The 13038-nt window shown below is 38.5% G+C and overlaps 1 protein-coding gene across 1 annotated transcript in view; it reads left to right on the top strand.

Moving 5' to 3' along the window:
- The window catches only part of MRPL13 (mitochondrial ribosomal protein L13), a 64257-nt gene that overhangs the window by 29536 nt on the left and 21683 nt on the right, over window positions 1–13038 (top strand). Inside the window, exon 6 of the mRNA XM_047783348.1 lies at window positions 4501–4622. Coding sequence (XP_047639304.1) covers window positions 4501–4622 — 122 coding nt within the window. The remainder of the gene's footprint in view (window positions 1–4500; window positions 4623–13038) is intronic.

A 13038-nucleotide genomic window follows, 5' to 3' on the forward strand; every position in this document is an offset into this window, starting at 1 on the left:
TCCAGGCTAAGGGTCTAATCAGAGCTGTAGCCACCGGCCTACACCAGAGCCACAGCAACGTGGGATCCGAGCTATGTCTGCGACCTACACCACGGCTCATGGCAACGCCGGATCCTTAACCCGCTGAGCAAGGCCAGGGATCAAACCTGCAACCTCATGGATACTAGTCAGATGCATTAACCACTGTGCCACGACGGGAACTCCAAGAAAAATGTATATTTTAAATTTTGCCGGAGTTCCCGTCCTGGCTCAGTGGTTAACGAATCTGACTAGGAACCATGAGGTTGCGGGTTCGGTCCCTGGCCTTGCTCAGCGGGTTAAGGATCCGGCGTTGCCATGAGCTGTGGTGTATGTTGCAGACACGGCTCGGATCCCACGTTGCTGTGGCTCTGGCGTAGGCCAGCGGCTACAGCTCCGGTTCAACCCCTCGCCTGGGAACCTCCATATGCCGAGGAAGTGGCCCAAGAAATGGCAAAAAGACAAAAAAAAAAATTTGCCGTATTAGGTTTCAGATAAGCTTACAGTGCAGTTGAGCCCTTTTATTCCTTAAGGCTATTTTTAAATTATATTTTGGTTCTTAAGACATATCAATTGGTTAAAATAGTGATTTATTTGATGCCATATCCTTGCCCAGATATTGGATTCCCAATTACACTATTGCTCTCTGCAGCCAACTGCACAATTTACTTTTTTTAAAAAAGTGTTCAGGAGAAGTTCTCATCGTGGCGCAGTGGTTAACTAATCTGACAAGGAACCATGAGGTTGCAGGTTCGATTCCTGGCCTCGCTCAGTGGGTTAAGGATCTGGCCTTGCCATGAGCTGTGGTGTAGGTTGCAGATGCGGCTTGGACCTAGCATTGCTGTGGCTGTGATGTAGACTGGTGGCCACAGCTCTGATTAGACCCCTAGCCTGGGAAGCTCCATATGCCACAGTTGTGGCCCTAGAAAAGGCAAAAAGACCAAAAAAAAAAAAGTGTTCAGGAACACACTAAAATGAAAAGAGGGAATTATATCTACCATCCCTGTGGAAATGTCTATAGGACACTTCCATATTGACATCTTACTGTTACTGTGATAGAATATCTCCAAAGTTAACTCATCATTTAGATCCACAGTACATTTCTCCTTCCCTTATTCCTGTGCCATGAGCAGAATATAAATGTTAATTCTTTTGGTTCTTAATGCTCTTCTTTTAATCATTTCCTTTATTTAGTCCAATTCACATTTTTTCCCCCTAAAATAGCTTTCAAATGTAGCCTTACCCTTTAGTTTGCTTTTCATTACCCTAATTCAGACTTTTTTGTGTTTTGCTTTTCCTTTGATTTTTCTGAACATTTGGGTATATACCCAGGGGAAAGTAGTTCTGGGCAGAGGAAATACCATTAATAAAAGCACTAGGATTTGAGTGTAGACCAGTGCATGAAAGATGAGGAGGCTGATTACTAAGAAGCTGTGGGCGTGTGTGGTGAAGTAAAGTTGGAGAGGTGGCCTGGGAGTGAGGACACGGGTTTAGCTAAGGACTTAGAACTTTATTCTGAGTTTTTAGCTAAAAACTTTTCAAAAATTGGAAGCCTTCAGAAGCCATGATCTTTTCCTTTTCATACTCAGCACCTAGCACAGTTTTTTGGGGGAGCAACAACATGGAGCATGAATTGAAAAAGGCTGTGGCACTGGAAGCAGTAGGTCTTGTACATATACTCATCCTATGAAAAACCATGAAAATGAGCTAAGGCAGTGCCTTTTTGCAGTTGACAAGAGGAGAATAAACAGTATTCAGAAAAAGTATCAGAGTCTTCACTGTGGCACAGTGGGCTAAGGATCTGGTGTTGTCTCTGTAGCCATGCAGGCTCAGTCCTTGGCCTGGTGTAGTGGATTAAGGATCCAGTGTAGCCACAGCCATGACTTAAGTCACACCTGCAGCTTGGGTTGATCCCTGGCAGTAGATAAAATGTCATAACCAGATAATTGTCAAGTTGAAGACATCTAATTTATCATTAGAAATGTGTTTGTCAGAAGAGATAAAACTGTCACTGTATGCAGATGACATGATACTATACATAGAAAACCCGAAGGACTCAACCCCAAAACTACTTGAACTGATTAATAAATTCAGCAAAGTAGCAGGATATAAGATTAACATTCAGAAGTCAGTTGCATTTCTGTATACCAGCAATGAAATATTAGAAAAGGAATACAAAAATACAGTACCTTTTAAAATTGCACCTCAAAAAATCAAATACCTCAGAATACACCTGACCAAGGAGGTAAAGGACTTATAAGAAGAGAACTATAAAACTTTAATCAAAGAAGATGTAAAGAAATGGAAAGATATTCCATGTTCATTGATTGGAAAAATCAATATTGTAAAAATAGCCAAACTTCCTACCAAAAACAATCTACAGATTCAATGCAATCCCTATCAAATTATCCATGACATTTTTCACAGAACTAGAACAAACAATCCAAACATTTATATGGGACAACAAAAGACCCAGAATTGCCAAAGCAATCCTGAGAAACAAAAACCAAGCAGGAGGCATAACTTTCCCAGACTTCAATCAATATTACAAAGCCACAGTCATCAAAACAGTGTGGTACTGGTATCAAAACAGATAGACAGACCAATGGAACAGAATAGAGAACCCAGAAATAAACCCAGACACCTACGGTCAATTAATTTTTGACAAAGGAGGCAAGAACATCAAATGGGAAAAAGAAAGTCTATTCAGCAAGCACTGCTGAGAAACCTGGACAGCTGCCTGCAAAGCAATGAAACTAGAACACACCCTCACACCATGCACAAAAATAAACTCCAAATGGCTGAAAGACTTAAATATAAGACAGGACACCATCAAACTCCTAGAAGAGAACATAGGCAAAACACTCTCTGACATCAACATCATGAATATTTTCTCAGGTCAGTCTCCCAAAGCAGTAGAAATAAGAGCAAAAATAAGCCAATGGGACCTAATCAAACTGACAAGCTTTTGCACAGCAAAGGAAACCAAAAAGAAAACAAAAAGACAACTTACAGAATGGGAGAAAATAGTTTCAAATGATGCAACGGACAAGGGCTTAATCTCTAGAATATATAAGCAACTTATACAACTCAACAGCAAAAAAGCCAATCAACCAATAGAAAAATGGGCAAAAGACCTGAGTAGACATTTCTCCAAGGATGATATACAGATGGCAAGTAAACACATGAAAAAATGCTCAACATCACTGATTATAAGAGAAATGCAAGTCAAAACTACCACGAGATACCACCTCACACCAGTCAGAATGGCCATCATTCATAGGTCCACAAATAACAAGTGCTAGAGGGGGTTTGGAGAAAAGGGAACCCTCCTGCACTGCTGGTGGGAATGTAAACTGGTACAGCCACTATGGAGAACAGTTTGGAGATACCTTAGAAATCTATACAAAGAACTTCCATATGACCCAGCAACCCCACTCTTGTGCATATATCCGGACAAAACTCTGCTTAAGAGAGACACATGCACCTTCATGTTCATTGCAGCACTATTCACAATAGCCAGGACATGGAAACAACCCAAATGTCCATCAACAGATGATTGGATTCAGAAGATGTGGTATATATACACAGTGGAATACTACTCAGCCATGAAAAAGAATGACATAATGCCATTTGCAGCAACATGGATGGAACTAGAGACTCTCATACTGAGTGAAATGAGTCAGAAAGACAAAGACAAACACCATATGATATCACTTATAACTGGAATCTAATACCCGGCACAAATGAACATCTCCACAGAAAAGAAAATCATGGACTTGGGAGAATAGACTTGTGGCTGCCCGACAGGAAAGGGAGGGAGAGAGAGGGATCAGGAGCTTGGGGTTATCAGATACAACTTAGAATAGATTTACAAGGAGATCTTGCTGAATAGCATTGAGAACTATGTCTAGATACTCATATTGCAACAGAACAAAGGGTGGGGGAAAAAATGTATACATGTAAGAGTAACTTGATCCCCATGCCATACAGCGGGAAAAAATAAAGAAATGTGTTTGTCAAAATATGATGTTTTTGTTGTGGCTCAGTGGGTTAAGAACCTGACATAGTGTCCCTAAGGATGTGAGTTCGATCCCTGGCCTTGCTCAGTGGGTTAAGGATCTGGCATTGCTGCAAGCTGTGGCATAGGTCACAGAATGTACCTCGGATCCTGCATTGCTGTGGCTGTGGCGTAGGCCTGCAGCTCTGATTGGACCCCTAGCCCAGGAACTTCCATATGCCGCAGGTGTAGCCCTAAAAAGAAAAAAAAAAAAAAAAGATTAAAATGTAAAATTATTATTGTAATGAGATTACTCATATCACTGATTTAATATAATTTTTAGGGATTTTTAACAAAGTTTTAATTTGAAGATTATTGTTTTCCTCATTTTATTAATATTCGTTGGTTATTTTTAATACTTATTAAGTATTACTATGGAATCTATTTTAAGAAAGTCAAGCTTAAATTTTTATTTAATCTAGGATATACCAGAAGATATCCTTAAGAATTTAGTGGAAGAGCTTCCTCAACCACGAAAAGTGCCCCGACGTCTGGATGAGTACACACAAGAAGAAATAGAAGCTTTCCCAAGAGTTTGGTCTCCGTAAGTTTTTCTTTTCCATCTTATCTTTGTTTTTATTTATTTATTTATTTTGTTTTGTTTGGTTTTTTAACCTGAGTTCTCCTGTTTCCTTAACCAAATGGTAAGATCCTTGAGGGAGGGAAGAAAGAGCTCTTTTTCACTCCCTTGGATATTCTTTGCAGCTTCTACCTACAAATAAACCCCAAATGTAGTTAGTAGAACCAAAGGTCTTTAAGTCTTAAGACTTGCTAGGCAAGTGCAAGGATGGGCATAGTGCCTCTGTCAGGTTTTTGCTTGAGATGATACGACTTGGATAAATGGTAGTCTCGAAATGATAAATGAATTGACCTTCCCTAAAACAGAGTGATTCTCCGTTTTCCAAATTGCTTCACTAAGCCAAGAATATCACCTAATGAAAAGTCATTAATTCTGGCACTTAGAGATAGTTTTAATTGAAATAGAAAAATAAAATTAAAAAAGCACTTTTTGCTCTCCTCTCTACAATTTCCTCTACTTAAGACTCAGAAAGCTGCTTGGATTTGACACACAACTCCCATCTAATGGTTTCCAGGCTTCTATGCTGGCTCACCAGGATCTTCATAACCTGGCTCCTTCCTGTCTCTTCAGTTAAAACCTTCTCATCTCACTGTACTCGTCTAATGATAGCAGATTTTATTAGCACACTTTGTGTACAATTTAACTCTTCCTTGACTCTGTTCGGCTCATACTTCTACTCAAAAAGACATGTCCCTCACCTCCTCCTTTGGGATAACTCTTACTCAATTTTTAGACCTTAATTTGGATGTCAGTCTCCTTTTAGAAGCATTGCCTAAACATCAAGACCAGACCAAGCACCCCAGCCACCTTCTGCCATAATACCTGCCATGTAGCTTTGTCTCTACCACATTTAGCTCCTCAGTAGCAAGGGCTGCATCTTGTTCAGCGTTGCATCCCCAGCACATAGGACAGTACTTCACATGATAGGGCCTTAGAAATAGTTACAGAATTTACACAATAGGCCTAGAGAGAACCACATATCCTTAATGTGTGATCTATACAAGACAGCTAATCTTCCCACAGATACTACTCACAGTACTCTGAAAAATCCTTATCTTGATTAGCTCTTTGGCCAGATAGATTTATGAAAATTTAGGTTTTCCCAGAGTCACTAGTATGTCCAGTATAATCCTTGATTCTCATTGAATTTGTATTCTTAATCAAGACAGATGTGCTACTTTAAAAAAAAAAACAAACCTGGAAATACCAAAGGTGCTATTTAGTCAGATATGTGACAAAACACATGTAGTGCATATGGAGTTATATATCAGGAATATTCTGAAGTGTATTCTAAATATTGGTGAAAGGCAGTATTAAAATATAAGAAAATAAACAGACTCAAAGATACTGAGAACAGACTAGTAGTTACCCTTAAGGAGAGGGGGAGGGGAGAGCTAGACAGGGGTAGGTGATTAAGAGGTGTAAACTATTAGGTATGAAATAAATAAGATACAAGGATATAATGTACAGCACCGGGAATATAGGCAATATTTTATAATACCTTTAAATAGAATATAATCTCTAATGCAAACTCACTGTGTTCTATATCTGAAACTAATATAAATTGCAAATAAACTATATATACTTCAATAAAAATAACCATTCACAGCAAATTATATTTAATGTTATTATAGTCATAAAGAGTACTAATCATTTTTACTGAGTGATTACTGGTTCATTTAAAACTGATTAGAAGGTGACTGAGTGCCTTCATTAATAGAATTAGAAAGGCCTTTTCTATAATTATTTTTAAGGAGACTGTTAGTGAAGCCTAGAGTCACTTGATGCATTTTTGAGTTACTGCTCTGAGAATGGATTTTTCTGTCCTCTCTTTTCATTCCAGATTTCCCTATGGTAGGAATACACATTAGATACCAGGCTTTCCTTTATGCTTTATTAAAGTTATTATCTTTCCTCACTAGTAATCACATGATATATGTTATCTTATGTTTCCAAAATAATATGGGTATCCACTTAACTGAAATTTGAGGATATGGAATTAGAATGGACATTAAGACCAGTTAGGTTTTTTGGTTTGTTTTTTACTGTAAAATGCATGTGACCAGGAAAAAATACACATTTTTGTATCAACCAAAAACTTGTTGCCTAAGAAATAGATGATCTTTTAGTTCAGGGATGTCTATTAGAACTTTCCATGATGATGAATATCTGAGCTGTCGGATACAGTAGATACGGGCCTCATGTGGCTTTTGAGCACTTAAACTGTAACCAGTGTGACCGAAGAATTGAGTTTTAATTTTATATGTGTAATTTTAATGAAGTTTCTGTAGCTTCATGTGGCTAGTAACTGACTACCTTAATGGAATATGCTGTTTTAGTTGTTTGCCATTCTAGTATTAAATAGTAATCATTAGAATTATAATTAAAATATTTGACACACTATGCAATGAAATCCCTTGAAAATGAGATTCGTCATTACTAAAAATTTGCTTTTATGAGAAAAAAAGTTTTTTCTCCTTTTGGAGAAAGAACCTACATAAAATATGCTTTTGTTCCACCCAAAGTAGCTAAGCCAAGAATACAGTCTTCCTTTGGAATGTAGTAATTAGAATATATTTGAGATAGATCTGATGGTGAACCTGCAGAGACTTGACTAAAGCAGATGCACCTGATTGCACCATAAGTAGACACAAAAAATAGCTTGCTTTGGTTTTTGTTTTCCAGCAATAAAACCTAATGTATGTTTTTTTTAATTACTCAGTGAATTTTATTACATTTATAGTTGCACAACAATCATCACAACCAACTTTTATAGCATTTCCATCCCAAACCCTCAGCACATCCCTCCACCCCCCAACTTGTCTCATTTGGAAACCACGAGTTTTTCAAAGTCTGTGAGTCAGTGTCTGTTCGGGAAAGAAGTTCATTGTGTCCTTTTTTTAGATTCCACATTAAGTGATATAGCATTTGATGTTGGTGGCTCATTGTCAAACTGACTTCACTTAGCTTGATAATTTCTAAGTCCATCCATGTTGCTGCAAATGCTGTTATTTCTTTCCTTTTAATGGCTGAGTAATATTCCATTGTGTATATGTACACGTCTTCTTGATCCACTCCTCTGTCAATGGACATTTAGGTTGTTTCCATGCCTTGGCTATTGTATATAGTGCTACAGTGAACATTGGAATACATGTGCCTTTTCTTTTTTTTTGTCTTTTCTAGGGCCACATCTGCAACATATGGAGGTTCCCAAACTAGGTGTCTAATTGGAGCTGTAGTCCCTGGCCCACGCCAGAGCCACAACAACACGAGATCAGAGCCATGTCTGCAACCTACACCACAGCTCACGTCAACACCAAATCCTTAACCCACTGAGTAAGGCCAGGGATGGAACTTGCAACCTCGTGGTTCCTAGTCAGATTTGTTAACCACTGAGCCACGAAGGGAAGTCCAATGAATGTCTTTTCAAGTTATAGTTTTCTCTAGATAGATGCACAGGAGAGGGATTGCTGGATCAAATGGTAATTCTAGTTTGCAATCAAATGCTCTACCCCTGATCAAATGGTAATTCTAGTTTTAGTTTTCTGAGTAATCTCCATACTGCTTTCCACAGTGGTTGCACCAGTTTACTTTCCCACCAACAATGTAATAGGGTTCCTTTTTCTCCACACCCTCTCCAGCACTTATTGTTTGCAGACTTTGTGATGATGGCCATTCTGGCCCCTGTAAGGTCGTACCTCATAGTGGTTTTAATTTGAATTTCTCTAATAATGAGTGATGTTGAACATGTTTTCATGTGTTTTTTGGCCATCCATATGTCTTCTTTGGAGAATTGTCTGTTTAGATCTTCCACCCAATTTTGATGAGGTTGTTTCTTTGGTATTGAGCTGCAGAAGGTGTTTATAAATTTTGGAAATTAATCCCTTGTCAGTCGATTCATTTGCAAAGATTTTCTCCCACTCTGTGGGTTGTGTTTTCGTTTTGTTAGGGTTTCCTTTGCTGTGCAGAAACTTTCAAGTTTAATTAAGTGCAATTTGTTTATTTTTATTTTTATTGTCATTACTCTAAGAGGTGGATCTGAGAAGATGTTGCAGTCGTTTATGTCAGAGAATGTTTGGTTTATGTTTTCCTCTTAGTTTTATAGTGTCTGTTCTTGTATCTAGGTCTTTAATCCATTTTGAGTTTATTTTTGTGTATGGTGTTAGGGAGTGTTCTAATTTCATTCTTTTCCATGTGGCTGTCCAGTTTTCCCAGCACCACTTATTGAACAAGCTGTCCTTTCTCCATTGTATATTCTTGCCTGCTTTGTCACAGATTGGTTGGCTGTAGGTGCGTGGGTTTAATTCTGGGCTTTCCATCCTGTTGCATTGATCTATGTTTGTGTCTTTGTGCCAGTACCATACTGTTTCGATGACTGTAGTTTTGTGGTATAGTTTGGAGTCAGGATGCCTGATTCCTCCAGCTCCATTTTTCTTTCTGAGGATGTCTTTGTCTATTCTAGGTCTTTTGTGCTTCCAAACAAACTTTAAAATATTTTGTTCAAGTTCTGTGAAAAATGTCCTTGGTAATTTGATAGGGATTGCATTGAATCTGTAGATTGCCTTGGGTAGTATAGTCATTTTGATAATATTGACTCCTCCAATCCAAGAGCATAGTATGTCTTTCCATCTCTTGTCATCTTTGATTTCTTTCATCAGCATCTTATAGTTTTCAGAGTACAGGTCTTTTGTCTCTGTAGGTAGGTTTATTCCTAAATATTTTACTCTTTTTGATGTGACGGTAAATGGGATTGTTTCCCTAATTTCTCTTTCTGGTTTTTTTTTTTGGGGGGGGGGTCTTTTTCTAGGGCCACACCTGAGGCATATGGAGGTTCCCAGGCTAGGGGGTCTAATCAGAGCTGTAGCTGTCGACCTATGCAGAGCCACAGCAACTCAGGATCAAAGCTGTATCTGTGACCTACACCACAGCTCATGGCAAGGCCAGATGCTTAACCCACTGAGTGAGGCCAGGGATTGAACCTGCAACCTCATGGTTCCTAGTCAGATTCGTTAACTGCTGAGCCTTGACGGGAAATTCTATATACTAACTCTTTCATTGTTACTATATAGAAATGCAGTCGATTTCTGTGTATTAGTTTTGTATCCTGAGACTTTGCCAAATTCATGGATGAGCTCTAACACTTTTATGGTATGGTCTTTAGGATTCTCTAGGTATAGTATCATGTCATCTGCAAATAGGAATAGTTTTACTTCTTCCTTTCCAATTTGGATTCCTTTTATTTCTTTTACTTCTCTGATTGCTGTGGGTAGCACTTCCAAAACTGTGTTGAAGAGTAGTGGCGAGAGTGGGTACCCTTGTCTTGTTCCTGATCTCAGCGGGAGTTCTTTCAGCTCTTCACCATTGAGAATGATGTTCGCTGTGGGTTTGTCATATATGGCCTTGATGATGTTGAGGTAGGTTCCCTCTGTGCCCACTTTCTGAAGGGTTTTTATCAGAAATGGGTGTTGGATTTTGTCAAAGGCTTTTTCTGCATCTGTTGAGAGGATCATATGGATTTTATTCTTCAGTTTGTTAATGTGGTGTATCACACCGATTGATTTGTGGATATTGAAGAACCCTTGCATCCCTGGGATAAATCCCACTCGATCATGATGTACGATCCTTTTAATGTATTGTTGGATGCAGTTTGCTAGTATTTTGTTGAGGATTTTTGCATCTATGTTCATCAGTGAAATTGGCCTGTAATTTTATTTTATTTTTTTGTGATATCTTTGGTTTTGGTATCAGGGTGATGGTGGCCTCATAGAATGAGTTTGGGAGTGTTCCTTCCACTGCAATTTTTTGGAATAGTTTCAGAAAGATAGGCGTTAGCTCTTCTCTAAATGTTTGATAGAATTTGCCTGTGAAGCCATCCGGTCCTGGACTTTGGATTGTTGAAAGGTTTTTAATCACCGTTTCAATTTCAGTACTTGAGATTGGTCCATTCATCTTTTCTATTTCATCTTGGTTTAGTCTTGGGAGATGGTAGTTTTCTAAGAATTTGTCCATTTCTTCTAGGTTTTCCATTTTATTGGCATCTACTTGTGTGTAGTGGTCTCTTATGATCCTTTGTACTTCTGGATGTCCATTGTAACTTCTCCTTTTTCATTTCTAATTTTATTGATTTGAGTCTTCTCTTTTTCTTGATAAGGCTGGCTAAGGATTTATCAATTTTATTGATGTTTTCAAAGAACCAGCTTTTTGTTTCATTGATCTTTTCTATGGTTTTCTTCATTTCTGTTTCATTGATTTCTGCTCTGATCTTTATGATTTCTTTCCTTCTACTAATTTTAGGTCTTGTCTGTTCTTCTCTCTCGAGCTGCTTTAGATGTAAAGTCAGGTTTGTTGATTTGAGCTTTTTCTTGTTTCCTGAGGTAGCCTTGTATTACTGTAAACTTCCTTCTTTGAACTGCTTTTGCTGCATCCCATAGGTTTTGGAATGTCGTATGTTTGTTGTCATTTGCTTCTAGGTATTTTGTAATTTCCTCTCTGATGTCTTCAGTGATCCATTGGTTGTTTAGCAGCATGTTCTTTAGTCTCCATGTGTTTGTGTTTTTTGAAGTTTTTTCTTGTTGTTCATTTCCAGTCGTATAGTGTTGTGGTTGGAAAAGATGCTTGATTTCAATTTCTTTAAAGTTGCTGAAGTTGGATTTGTAGCCCAGGATGTAGAGAATGGTCCATGTGCACTTGAGAAGAATGTGTATTCTGTTGCTTTTGGATGGAACGTCCTATAAATATCTATTAAGTCCATCTGGTCTAATGCTTCATTCAGGGCCTGTGTTTCCTTGTTGGTTTCTGTCTGGATGATCTGTTAATTGCTGTAAGTGGGGTGTTAAAGTCCCCCACTATTACTGTGTTATTGTCAGTTTCTCCTTTTAAGGTGGTTAGCAGTTGCCTTATACGTTATGGTGATCCTTTGTTGGGTGCATATATATTTAAAATTGTCATATCTTCTTCTTGGATTGATCCTTGGATCATTGTGTAGTGGCCTGTCTTGTCCCTTAAAATATCCTTCATTTTAAAGTCTATTTTGTCTGATATGAGTATTGCTACTCCAGCTTTCTTTTGATTCCCGTGTGCATGGCATATTTTCTTTCATCCTCTCACTTTCAATCTGTATGTGTCCCTACAAGTGAAGTGGGTCTCCTGAAGACAGCATATCTTGGTTTTGTAGCCATTCAGCCAGTCTATGGCTTTTTGTTGGGGCATTTATTCTACTTACATTTAAGGTAATTATTGATATGTATGTTCTTATTACCATTTTATCAACTGTTTTGGATTTGGTTTTGTTGCTCTTTTTTCTTTTTTCCTTTTTTTGTCTTTTTGCCTTTTTCTAGGGCCGCACCCGCGGCACATGGAGGTTCCAGGCTAGGGGTCCAATCAGAGCTGTAGCCGCTGGCCTACACCAGAGCCACAGCAATGTGGGATCTGAGCCGCGTCTGCCACCTATACCACAGCTCACAGCAACGCCGGATCCTTAACCTGCTGAGCGAGGCCAGAGATCGAACCTGCCACCTCATGGGTCCTAGTCGGATTTGTTAACCACTAGGCAACAATGGAAACTCCAGTTGCTCTTTTTTCTTCCCTTCTCTTGTTCTGTCCTCTTGTGGTTTGATGATTATCTTTAGTGTTGTATTTGAGTTGATTTTTCTAATTTGTGTGTGTATCAATTATAGATTTTTGGTTTGCGGTTGCCCTGAAGTTTTGATATAGGAGTCTAAATATATATACGATATTGTTTTAAGTTGTTGGTCTCTTAATTGCAAGTGAATCTCCAGTATCCTGCATTTGTACCCACCTCTTCTCATGATTTCTGATTTTGGTGGCATAATTGTGTGTGGATGATTTCATACCTTTACTTATATATACCTTTACTGGTGAGCCTTGTCATTTGTGGTATTTTTGTTTCCTGTTGCAGCCTTTTCTTTCCTGCCTAGAGAAGCTCCTTTGGTGTTTGTTGTAAAGCTGATTTGTTGATGCTGAGTTCTTTTAGCTTTTGCTTATCTGTAAGACTTTTGATTTCTCCTTCAAATCTGAATGAGAACCTTGCTGGATAAAGTAATCTTGGTTAGAGGTTTTTTCCTTTCATCATGTTGAGGAGATCATGCAGCTCCCTTCTGGCCTGCAGAGTTTCTGCTGATAAATCTGCCTATAAACTTATTGGAGTTCCCTTGTATGTTATTTGTTTCTTTTTCCTAGCTGCTTTCAATATTTTCTCTTTGTCTTTAATTTTGTTCAGTTTGACTAATATGCGTCTCAGGGTGTTCCTCCTGGAGTTTATTTTATACGGTACACGTTGTGCTTCCTGGATTTGAGTGAGTGGTTCCTTTTCCATGTTAGGGAGGTTTTTGGCTACTGTCTCTTTGGATATTTTTATTGT

The sequence above is a fragment of the Phacochoerus africanus genome, chromosome 6 (genome assembly GCF_016906955.1).
Source record: "Phacochoerus africanus isolate WHEZ1 chromosome 6, ROS_Pafr_v1, whole genome shotgun sequence".
Lineage (NCBI taxonomy): Eukaryota > Metazoa > Chordata > Mammalia > Artiodactyla > Suidae > Phacochoerus > Phacochoerus africanus.